At 45.9% G+C, this 12,604-nt stretch overlaps 1 protein-coding gene across 1 annotated transcript in view; it reads right to left on the bottom strand.

Annotated features, from left to right (window-relative positions):
* The window catches only part of LOC130107877 (inositol 1,4,5-trisphosphate receptor type 1), a 204,821-nt gene that overhangs the window by 168,231 nt on the left and 23,986 nt on the right, over positions 1-12,604 (bottom strand). The window contains exon 3 of the mRNA XM_056274659.1: positions 4,309-4,379. Coding sequence (XP_056130634.1) covers positions 4,309-4,379 — 71 coding nt within the window. The remainder of the gene's footprint in view (positions 1-4,308; positions 4,380-12,604) is intronic.

Genomic DNA, 12,604 nt, shown 5'->3' with positions numbered 1-12,604 from the left:
TTATCTCTGCGGGGCTGTCTCCCATCTTGGCAGTCAAGAACTGAGGTGTCTCCCAAATGGGGGACAAATGGGAGTTCACCGAAGGACACCCAAAGGGTTCATGTAAGAACCAAGCTGATCTGGTTCGGCGGGGGGGGGGGCTGTTTAGCGTGAATATGTTGTTGGATGTAGAGTAAAAGCTCGGGAGAATCCAGCTTCTCGTTTGGTTTTATAATGTTTATCATTCCTCTGAGAACCAGTGAGTCATGCCCATAAGTGTCCACAAATAGAGGAACTTCCCCGGCGAGCTGGAGCAGCGGCTCTAAACCGGTCTGCATCGGTGCCAACCTTTAACATGAAGTTCCACTTGAGCTTTTCCCACTGACGGACGTTTTAACCGACGAGCCGACTTTCATAAACAAGCAACCTACGGCAGGATAATGTTGTGTACCTAGTTAGAGTCATTGCGTGTTTTAAACCCAAGGTGAACATCTAGACGAGTCTGAAAATCGCTGTGACCGCCGCTCAAGTGTGGCGTAACACTGAAATTACAGCCTTCTTATTTTTATCCCAGGCGGCACAAGTTGTGCTGCTCAGGCGTTCGCAGAATAAAGCTGCTCTTTGACACAAACCCAGAAGAGCCCTGCAACTACCTGTGATCCCTGGGCCAGCTCTGGAGGAGCACTGGGGCAAGGGGTATTTTTGTGCCCCGTACTGGATGTTCGTACCTGCCCCCCTGGATGTGTGTGTGTGTGTGTGTGTGTGTGTGTGTGTGTGCGTGCGTGTGCGTGTGCGTGTGTGTGTGTGGATAGACGGCCAGAAGGATCCCTCCCAGCCAGTTAAGGGCCCTTTTCTGCTCAAGACCAGCTGACAGAGTGAAGGAGTTTCCATTGCCCGTTCGGCCACTGACTGATGACACACATGTTTAACAAAAACAAAACCCCCTTGTCCTGCAAACAGCATGAAAACTCAGCCCCCCTCCTGCCACCCTTCACAAGATCCTCCTCTTCTCGCCAGCACTTATCTTGCATTGTAAATAAATCAGAGAGAGTCCTCGTACAGATGCTGAATTTATCATGAAATAAGGAGCAGAATCAAGTTCGATGGATTTCTGCCCAGACTACTCTCCGTAACGGGGCTAAGAATATCATCTTCATTTTGAGAATCTTGCGCCTTTAGATTACAACACGTCAGTGTACACACGTCAGTGTACACACTTCCATGAGAGTGAAAGGATGACCACCAGTGAGGCGCTGTGACTAATGAGTGTTTTCTACCTTCTTAACTCAAACATCACACCATCTGCATTTCGCTCTGGTCCCACTAGAATCATTAGTTGTAGGACGTCCGGGTAGCGTAGTGGTCTATTTTGTTGCCTACCAACACGGGGCTCGCCGGTTCGAATCCTCATGTTACCGCCGGCTTGGTCGGGCGTCCCTACAGACAAAATTGGCCGTGTCTGCGGGTGGGAAGCCGGATATGGGTATGTGTCCTGGTTGCTGCACTAGCGCCTCCTCTGGTCCGTCGGGGGGGGGGGGGGCTGGGGGGAATAGCGTGATCCTCCCACGCACTAAGTCCGCCTGGTGAAACTCCTCACTGTCAGGTGAAAAGAAGAGGCTGGCTGGCGACTCCACATGTATGGGAGGAGGCATGTGGTAGTCTGCAGCCCTCCCCGGATCAGCAGAGGGGGTGGAGCAGCAACCGGGTGGGGGAAAATTGGGACGGGTACAATTGGGGAGAAGAAAAAGGGGGAATTTTTTAAAAAAAAAAAGAGGAATCATTAGTTGTGAGCTCTTCTATTTTTACAAAGTGAAACTCAGAAGAAATAAAAAACACAGTTCTTATAGTTACATTATAGTACTTCTGTTTAGACCAATGGCGATTGCAGTTCGGCTAAGAATCAGCAGGCAGGCACGTAACCCACCTTCCTGTAGCCATGGGCTGCATTTGTGCAAATATTGTACAAACAGATAAAGAGACAGGGGGACAGACAGACAGACACAGAGAGAGAGAGAGAGAGAGAGAGAGAGAGAGAGAGTCAGAGAGAGAGTGAGAGTCAGAGAGAGAAAGAGAGAGAGTGAGAGCGCAAGCGAGAGAGAGAGAGAGAGAGCAAGCGAGAGAGAGAGAGAGAGAGAGAGAGTCAGAGAGAGAAGGAGAGAGAGTGAGAGAGCAAGCGAGAGAGAGAGTGAGAGAGCAAGCAGGAGAGAGAGAGTGAGAGAGCAAGCGAGAGAGAGAGAGAGAGAGAGAGAGAGAGAGAGAGAGAGAGAGAGAGAGAGAGAGAGAGAGAGAGAGAGAGAGAGAGAGAGAGAGAGAGAGAGAGAGAGAGAGTCAGAGAGAGAGAGAGAGAGAGTCAGAGAGAGAAAGAGAGAGAGTCAGAGACCCGTCTTGAGTTTTCCCAGTCTCGGAGGCATGGGTCTGCAGCGGGAATCTGTCATGGTGGCAGTGATGGTCTCTGGAAGGAGATAAACTGTACTCAAGGCAGCGAAACCAGGGTGAAAATAAAACCCTCTGTGTTCGCAGCCATCAGATCAAAGCTTTGCAAGCTATAAATACAGTAGAATCTTCCTGTAGTCTCAGGACAACACACAGTAGTGAGTCAGTCTCACAGCGTGTGTGTGTGTGTGTGTGTGTGTGTGGAATGCTTGTCATCCCACACTTCAAAGCTGCACCGCAACCCTGGCAACCAAACTGCTGCACGCTCCGCACGCCATTTCCACCGCCACCTATGATGCTACGCCGGTTTTACTCAGGATTGTCATCTGTAAAATGGACGTCTAAAGCAAAGAAGCTCATCTCAACGTGTTAATTTCAGGTGCACAAAAGACGACTTGGCCTGGAGTGAACTACCGGCTTGAAAAAAACTTAGCAATATTTCATTTTTACTGGACTGTCCATTTATACCAATGGGCTTTTTTATGTCCATGAAACGTGTAACAGACACATACCAGTACTGTGCTGGTATGTACTCTAGTGTGGTATAGCGTACCATACTCGAGTATGGCACTCTATACCACACTAGAGTATGGTACTCTAATAGAGTATGGTACTCTAGCGTGGTATAGAGTACCATATTCTACTATGGCACTCTATACCACACTAGAGTACCCTACTCTAGTAGGGTACTATACTCTAGTATGGTACTTTGGCCCGATACTCGCCACCGTATCGGGCCAGATGTCCTACTTGCCAAAAGCAATGCGAAGCAGTGCGGTGGCCTCTCGCTTCCTGGTGTAGTGATCGCCGCGGGTCCATCAGGACCTTGGCATATGGCCGCTCCTACGCAAACGTGTACGCAGTAGCACCTTCTCGTGGTACCTCCTGTTTTCACAAAGTCTGCTGCGGGGGCCACCGGGTTCCCGGCGGTATAACCTTGGTTGGCAGTCAGTCTAGGAGGAGGACAACTCTGATTTCAAACCCGGGTAGATGACGCTCGTTAGCCTCGACAGGCAGTTCATCTAGAAGGAAAACTCTGATTTAAACCTCCGCTGCCTTGCGGGTATACTCGTCTACGGGAAAGGCTTTGGGAAGAAACCCTGAGGAACAATCTGCATCCATCTCCATTGCCAGTCATCTCGCTAGTCTTGCCACTGGTAGTAGGTGGTCTCGGGCGAGAGAGTGGGGTTGATGATGCGCAACTCTTCCTCACTTTAATCATTGCGCAAGTCACCAGTCATCCATAACAGGATGACTAGATGGTCCTCGTCGCTGTGATGGATGAATAACAACAAAAAAAATGGTACTCTAGTGTATTTTGTCACAACTCCTACAATACACATTAACCGGCCAAAAAAAACCCCAAAAAAACACACAATGCATTCACACTCAGTGTAACATTGTTGGCTGGCTGGCTCTCTTGAGGCATAAACTTTCAGCCTGAGAACCAAGGGTCATGGGTTCTACTTCCTGTGTCTGAGCTAATAATAGTGGCTGCACTCAGAAAGGCTCTCAAGACTTTGGGTTGGAAAGCACTTGTTTTTTTGCCCCCCCCCCCCCCCCAAGTGTTCGCCAACAAATCAAAATCAGCCCCAATTGCCTCCATCTGCAGCAAAAATCTCCCTCTCAGGCAAACACACTTACAGAAGCGAGCACTCCGGGAGTACGCACACACTCATGGGCTTGCATGCATACAAACACAGCCGCGTCAGATTATCCTTGTCAAAGGCAGTCCTGTTTGAAGTCCAGAGGACTGAGACTTTGGGGCTATCACCAGAGCGACGTCAGCACAACACATCCAGCAGTGTGTCTCTCCCGGAGCGGACGGCTCAACACACAGCAGTTAGTCAGATGAGGTCAAGCCTCCAGAGCACTGGGGGGATTTATGCCTCTTACCTCTGAACTTCTTTGGAGGGTTGTTGAGGTCCCCTGTGTCAGGCTGGACAACGCAGCGGTCATCCACCAAGCTGTGGATCAAGGAGCACAATTACACCGTCAAACATGTTTAGTAGACACACACTTCCTTCACATCATGGCGACAAGTCATTGTTGGGGCATAACCAGCTGGGTTTTCAATGGAGATGCACTGATCAATCAGCCGGGGACCAGAATCGGCCAACCGTCAGCTTGATCAGGAATCAGGAACACTTTGTCATTTCATTTTGTACCTGCGCACATTAAATGAAATGCTGTTCCCCCAGCCCACAGCAGTACAACACAAAGACAACAACACATCCAAACACTACAAGAACACACATATCCAAACTAACACATATATCCAAACTAAAAAAAAAAAAAAATCACTGTCCAAGGGAACGAACACCAGCCAGGATAACTGCTGGCACCACCGGTCTGCATGGGCTAGCAGTTAGCTTAGCCCGCCCCGCTTCCTGTCAGAACGCGCTCGACATTTCCCCCTTCAGGCGTAGCTCCAGGCAAAGGCCATGGTCCCCGGACCCACCGGATGAAGCAGACCAAGCTCTCCCAGCCGATCCAGCGCCAGCTCCCCCAGCCAGACACCCTCGACGCACCTCCCCGCACTCCTCAAGATGACATCCGAAACAAACACCACAGTCAACGCCAGGTAAGGCCGCCGCCAGACCGCCATCAGTGTTACCGGAACTGCCGGTCTGCATGGACTAGCAATTAGCTTAGCCTGCCCCGCACTCCCAGCCATCAAACGAAGACAAAATTTAGACGCAGATGTGGACAAAGACGCTGCACGGATGGTACTGGGTAAGGCCGCTGCAAACGCGAATTCGCGCAGCCAAGTCATTCTTGGGGTATAACAAGTTGGGTTTTCAATGCAGATGCACCAATCAATCGGCTGGTGACAGGAATCGGCCCATTTTCAGCTTGATCGGCCATGACTGGTGACTGGCCGGTCAGTCTCAGATACATCTGATTCTGTGCCAGTCAAATTACACGCATGCGCCACATGATGGATCGGCATAGATGCATCTATGGGCCCAGTCCCAACGTCCCCCTTAAGGCCTAAGCCCTGGACCCTCACGGACTTAACTGACATCACCCAGTAAGTTAGTGTGAGAGGCTGCAGGGCTTGAATGGTATAAAGACGAATGGGACAGCACTTTGCAACATATCACTTTTCCCTGTATGATGCTGAAACTTGTTTTGTACGATTGTGAGTTTGGGAATTTTAAATTTTTTACGTTTTTCTTTCTTTCTTCGCGGCCAAGGCATTTATGGGACCGACCGCCTGATCTGAATGCCTTGCCTCACAGAGTGGAAGAGACGTAATTGAATAAAAATCAATTTACTCATTTTTGTCAAAACAGCATCATTAAACAAAAATTAAAATAAATGGTTGATGAATAAACTAGGTGTGTAAAATCATTTTACACACCTAGTTTACTTTTATAAGTCGGATTAGCAAATGCTTGCATTCTTCTGATTTTGTGTGTGTTTTTTATGTACCATCTTAAATCCTTGTTGTTAATGTAGTGCTTCTTTGTAAATGTAGGTATACCAGTGCACCCAGTACCCCAGGCTGAACATCCTTGTGCCCGTGTGTCCTTCCATGCTTGCTTGTTTACCGTTTTTAGCTGGACCGGCCAGCAGGCCAGCCCTACAAACATGAATGTCCTCGACTGACTGACTGACTGACCATGTTAGCGTGACTGAGTGATCATGCTTACAGTGACTAACTGACTGACTGACTGACCATGTTAGCATGACTGAGTGATCATGCTTAGAGTGACTGACTGACTGACCATGTTAGCGTGACTGAGTGATCATGCTTAGAGTGACTAACTGACTGACTGACCATGTTAGCGTGACTGAGTGATCATGCTTAGAGTGACTGACTGACTGACTGACCATGTTAGCGTGACTGAGTGATCATGCTTAGAGTGACTAACTGACTGACTGACTGACCATGTTAGCGTGACTGAGTGATCATGCTTAGAGTGACTAACTGACTGACTGACTGGCCATGTTAGCGTGACTGAGTGATCATGCTTAGAGTGACTGACTGACCACGTTAGCGTGACTAAGTGATAATGCTTGAGAGTGACTGACTGACTGACCATCTTAGCGTGACTGAGTGATCATGTTTAGAGTGACTAACTGACTGACTGACTGACCATGTTAGCGTGACTGAGTGATCATGCTTAGAGTGACTAACTGACTGACTGACTGACTGACTGACTGACCACGTTAGCGGGACTAAGTGATCATGCTTGAGAGTGACTGACTGACTGACCATGTTAGCGTGACTGAGTGATCATGCTTAGAGTGACTAACTGACTGACTGACCATGTTAGCATGACTGAGTGATCATGCTTAGAGTGACTGACTGACTGACCATGTTAGCGTGACTGAGTGATCATGCTTAGAGTGACTAACTGACTGACTGACTGACCATGTTAGCGTGACTGAGTGATCATGCTTAGAGTGACTGACTGACCACGTTAGCGTGACTAAGTGATCATGCTTGAGTGACTGACTGACTGACCATCTTAGCGTGACTGAGTGATCATGTTTAGAGTGACTAACTGACTGACTGACTGACTGACCATGTTAGCGTGACTGAGTGATCATGCTTAGAGTGACTAACTGACTGACTGACTGACTGACCACGTTAGCGTGACTAAGTGATCATGCTTGAGAGTGACTGACTGACTGACTGACCATGTTAGCGTGACTGAGTGATCATGCTTAGAGTGACTGACTGACTGACTGACTGACTGTGTTAGCGTGACTGAGTGATCACGCTTAGAGTGACTGACTGACTGACTGACTGACCATGTTAGCGTGACTGAGTGATCACGCTTAGAGTGACCGACTGACTGACTGACCATGTTAGCGTGACTGAGTGATCACGCTTAGAGTGACCGACTGACTGACTGACCATGTTAGCGTGACTGAGTGATCACGCTTAGAGTGACTGACTGACCATTTTAGTGTGACTGACTGAGTGATCATGTTTGACATGATTGGGCTGATGGATCAGGCGACCAACAATGTCACACAATTGGTTACACACAAGTTACACGGTTGGTCGGTCGCACGCCGAGAGGCATGAGGGAGAGTGCACAATTAAAGCACCCAAATAACAATCACTCTGACAAAACCCTCACTGGTGAATTTACAAAAGGACTGCACGGCTTTTGCAGCCGCTCAACCTGCACAAATAAGACAAAGAGAAAAAGTGTAATTCTCAAAGCACACGCTGCCAAGCAAATAGCATCTTGGCACTCTGGTGCTATCTGCATGTATTTAAATTAGGTAATATGCATACATTTGGCGTAGAATTGGCCCCTTTCTATGCAAATGCCCCTCACTGCAAAAAAAAAAAGTCCAATTCAGAAACACCAGCGCGAACAGCCACAAGCAGTTAGAGTGAAATGATTAGCGTCTTGGGAGAGTTGGTGGTAACTGATGCCCAGACTTGTCAGTGATCATGGCAGCAGTGAATGTAGCCTGGCAAAGGCCAAGCTAGAAGTTATGCCAGGCATGCTCATGAGCGGATATTTCGCAGGAGAACATCACTTTTGATTTAACTAAGACCAAAATCATTCGCAGATACAGCTTGGCAGGTCAAAAAAATTCTTGCTATACAAGGATGACATTGAACCTGCCTACAGTGTTCTTGGTGCAAAGCCGCCATTTATACTTTGCCACATGGATAATTGCAATCAGATGCAAAACAAGGGCAAATTGCACTCGGTTGCAAAACTTTATGGACGCGTTTGCACTGTAATATTATTAGCACAATATTTTTTTCCCGAATGGGACCTTGAGACGGGGCAGATAGCGGATGCAAGTGATGCACAATTCGTGGTGCTATCAACGGCCGCAATCCATTCTTTGTGAATTCGCCTGTCAATACAGAGTGAGTCATAGACAAACAAGAGACATCTGCAGATACAAACAGATGAAGGGGGGGTTTAAAATAATTAGAATAGCTATAATTACAATTAAATTTTCTGTCAAATCAAACATTTCAAGGTCTGAGTGTAAAGTATTGCTCTTGCAACTACAGTTGTAACTTCTTTTTTTTCCCAATCGAACGTAGCTTATGCATGTCAAATGATATGCTACTTCAGTACTCTAACAACAAATATTACTGGCACCACTACAGGAAACTGCAGATGAACATTTAATATCCACAGGAATTCACATTGTAGACACTACCACTGACTATCCCTGTAACACATTGGCCACAATTTCGAGCTTTGACCAGACATGGTCCAGCCATACACTAAGTTTTGACCTAGTCTTGTTTTTAACACTTCTGGGCCTTCCCTGGTAACCCCATATAGGAGGGTTTCTGTGCAACGTCATCACAGAGATGCGTGCACAACTAGGGGGCAGAAAGCAGCTACAGCTCAGAGCTTTTAACCAAGATAGAGCTCAGATACAGCAGAGACGACGTGCAGTTGTTGTACAATAAACTGCAGGATGGGTGGATGGGTGGGGAATGTTGAACATTTTCCTCATTGAACCACTTTGGTAGCTCTCAAAAGCTTATGCATCTCATAATCTTTTGAGAGCCACCAAAGCGGTTTTGCCCCCTGGCTGCGCACGCACCCAGTAATGTTTGTAAACAGGAAACCCATCTATTTAACATCATAATGTCCCTTTTCCGGTCTTGCTTCCGACATCTGGCATTCACCTTTGTGAGATCGATATCTGCCGTTTATTCTCTTACTCTCTCTTCTCCTCTATATTCTGCTCTAACCTCTTCATTTGTCCTATGATTTGGCTATTTTCTGTGCTTAGTTCACTTATCACCAGATTCACTAGTTTTCTTTCTCTAACCACTCATGTTAGTGGGCAGCCTTTCGTTCATAGTCTGTTTACTAGCTTCAAGCTTAGCCTAGCTTAGCAGTTAACTTTATTGCATTTGCAGTCAAAGCAGCCTTGACAAAAGGATGGTGTGTGGTGACTGTTCCGCAGTAACACACAGGTTGTCTCTACTAGAGAGTGTCCATGAGTTAGAGCAGCTTCTTTCGGTTGAAATTATATCAGGACAACGTCTAATTCTTGGTGACTTCAATATTCATCTGAATAGGGATAATGACCCTCTAAGTAAAGCCTTTCTGGCACCTGTTGATACTTTTTGGTTCGCTCAGTTTGTTCCAGAGTCGACTCAATGCATTGATAATGCCCTTGATTTGTTCTTAATCACTGGCTGTTTCTGATCCGACTGTCTTGCCAACCACATCTGCTTGTAACATAATTTTCTCACTAAATTTGAGGTATCACGGGCCTGTAATTTTAACGTCGGCACAGCTGTAACTGCTACTTGCCACATTGGTCCATCCACTATAGCTGCATTTTGCCAGCAGCTGCTTGAAGTCTTGGATTCTTTCACTGTAGCGACAGGCTCTGTGGGAAATCTCGCTAGTGACTTAAATGTGGCCCTCTCTAGTCTCCTCAATTCAGTTGTACCTCTCACTTCCAGAGCTAGGTGACTAAAGAGGCCTACACCCTGGTTTAATGGCAAGGCAGGTGCTCTTAAGTGGGCCTGCAGGAGACTGGAATGTAAATGATGAAAATCAAAATTGGAAGTTTTTACCAATTTTGGCATGAGTGTTTGTTTATTGAAACACAAGTGTGCTTTATCTGCTGTGAAAGCAGTATATTTATCTCAATCAATATCATCCCAAATTTTTCTTTGGCACTAACTAAATTAACTAAAAAGCAGCCATCTATTAGCTGCTCCCCATTCACGGCCCATGAGTTTCTAGACTTTTTCTGCATTAAGGTTGATGAGATCAGATACAAAATTAGTTCTTAAAATCCAGCTACACCCGCAGATTCAAATCTATACAATGAGTCATTGATAGTCCCTGTTATTACAGCTTTTGAGACTATCTCTCTTGATACTTTGACTAAGTGCGTCAGCTTCTAAACAAACCACTTGCCTACTTGACCCTTTACCAGCCAAACTTTTTAAAGACCTCTGGTCTTTTCTACAATGCTAGACATTGTTAATTTATCACTTACTACTGGCACTGTTCCCAGCAGTTTTACGACAACTGTGGTCAAACCTCTACTCAAGAAAACACACCTCGATCCAGAGTCTCTTAACTATTGACCAGTCTCTAATCTTTCTCTCTTTTCTAAAGTACTAGAGAGAGTTGTGTATCAATAACTTTTGGCCCCTTACAGAAGAAAACGATAAATATATGAACCTTTTCAATCAGCTTTCAGGGCCTGTCAATCCACTGACACTGCTCTGACCAGAGTGGTAAAGGATCTTCTACTTGCAATGGACTTTGATTCAACCTCTGTGCTTCTAAAACTGGACCTCAGTGCAGCCAAACCACTTATCCTGCTCTCAGGGTCACGGGGATGTTGGAGCCTATCCCAGCAGTCATTGGGCGGAAGGTGGGGAGACACCCTGGACAGACCACCAGACAATCACAGGGCCAAAACACACACACATATTCGCACCTATGGATAATTTGGTATGTCCGATTCACCTGACCTACATGTCTTTTGACTGTGGGAGGAAACCCAAACAGACATGGGGAGACCATGAAAACTCCACACAGAGAACGACCCGGGATGACCCCCAAGGTTGGTCTACCCCGGGGCTCGAACCCAGGTACTGTATACTGTTAGACAGAATAAATTGTAATTTTGACGTCTCTGGCCTAGTTCTTGCTTGTCTTAAGTCCTATTTATATGGAAGAACACAATGTATCTGCTAAAATAATATTACATCAAAATTCTCTGATATGGCATACCTCAGGGCTTGGTTCGTGGTCCTCTACTTTTCTCTCTTTATATTTCACATCTTGGCCAAATTACAGGCAGTCATAGAATAAATTTACATTAGTATGCAGATGATACTCAACTGTATGTACGTATAAGGGCTGATGATCATACTCAAATTACTAATTTAGAGGCCTGCTTGACTACTGTGAAAAACTGGATGTCACTTAATTTCCTGCTTTTAAATTCGGATAAAACTCGGACGCTGGTTGTTGGTCCTGCTACACACAGACACCAATTTGATCAAGTAGCAATAACATTCGACAACTCTGATTTTACAAAGTGTGGCAGCCAAAAATCTTGGGTGTTACGTTTGAGCCCAGCCTTTCCTTTGATAAACACATTAAAGTAATCACCAAGACTGTCTTTTTTCTCACTTACGTAAAATAGCTAAAATTCGGTCTTTCCTGTCCATGGTTGACTCAGAGACTCTATTACGTGCATTTGTTTCATCCAGATATGACTGCTGTAATGTTCTCTTTTCAGTTCTGCCACATGCTAGTACTAAAAGTCTTGAGACGGTTCAAAATGCTGCAGCTAGAGTCCTAACTAAAACTAGAAAATTTGACCATATTACACCAATTCGTGCCTCCCTTCATATGCTTCCTATCTATGTTAGATCAGACTTCAAGGTGCTTCTGCTAACTTATAACATCCTAAATGGGCTTGCCCCATCATAGCTGTCTGATCTCCTTGAACCACACATTCCATCTCAAGTTCTCTGCTCCCAAAATACAGGGTTGGTGGCAGGGCTCTCTCCTATCAGCCCCCTTCTTGTGGAATTACCTGCCTGCTGTCACCCGACAATCAAGTGTCTGTTGAGCGATTTAAATCCAAACTTAAACTCATCTTTTTGCCTTAATTTACAATTAGTTGCCTTTAAATTGAGTACTTCACCACCTGTAGTGAATGGCGGGTCGGTTTCTGTCTTAATGAATTTACAAAGCACTGTTCTGCTGACAAGATTATAGCGTAGATTACTGAATATTACAACTGTTCTCTTTTCTCTCATATGTCTTTTCTCTCTCTGAATGATGTGTTCTCTTGTCTCTTCTCCTGTGTATGTGAATGGTGTGACGTGAGTCTCCCTTGTGTAAACGTGTAGTCTGTCCTCCTCCCAGGTCTCCATGGTGATGGTGCTTGCTACCTGGATACTGCTAAGCATCCTCCTCATCACATTCTTTATACATTTTATAAATCCATACAATTTTGTTATCCTGTTTCAATGTTGAATCCTTCTTTCACTCTGATGTGTGACTAATGTTTTTTCTAGTCTCTTCTCCTGTATATGTGAATGGTGTGATGTGTCTCCCCTGTGTCCATGTGTAGTCTGTCCTCCTGCCAGGTCTACGTAGTGATAGTGGTCATGTGGCCCAGGTCCTAGGCTGTGCCGGTGGAATCTGGACACTGCTTGACATCGTATTCTTGATATATCTTATAA

Source organism: Lampris incognitus, chromosome 2 (assembly GCF_029633865.1).
Source record: "Lampris incognitus isolate fLamInc1 chromosome 2, fLamInc1.hap2, whole genome shotgun sequence".
Lineage (NCBI taxonomy): Eukaryota > Metazoa > Chordata > Actinopteri > Lampriformes > Lampridae > Lampris > Lampris incognitus.
The sequence above is the reverse complement of the archived record's forward strand: the minus strand, read 5'-3'. Positions and strand labels throughout refer to the sequence as shown.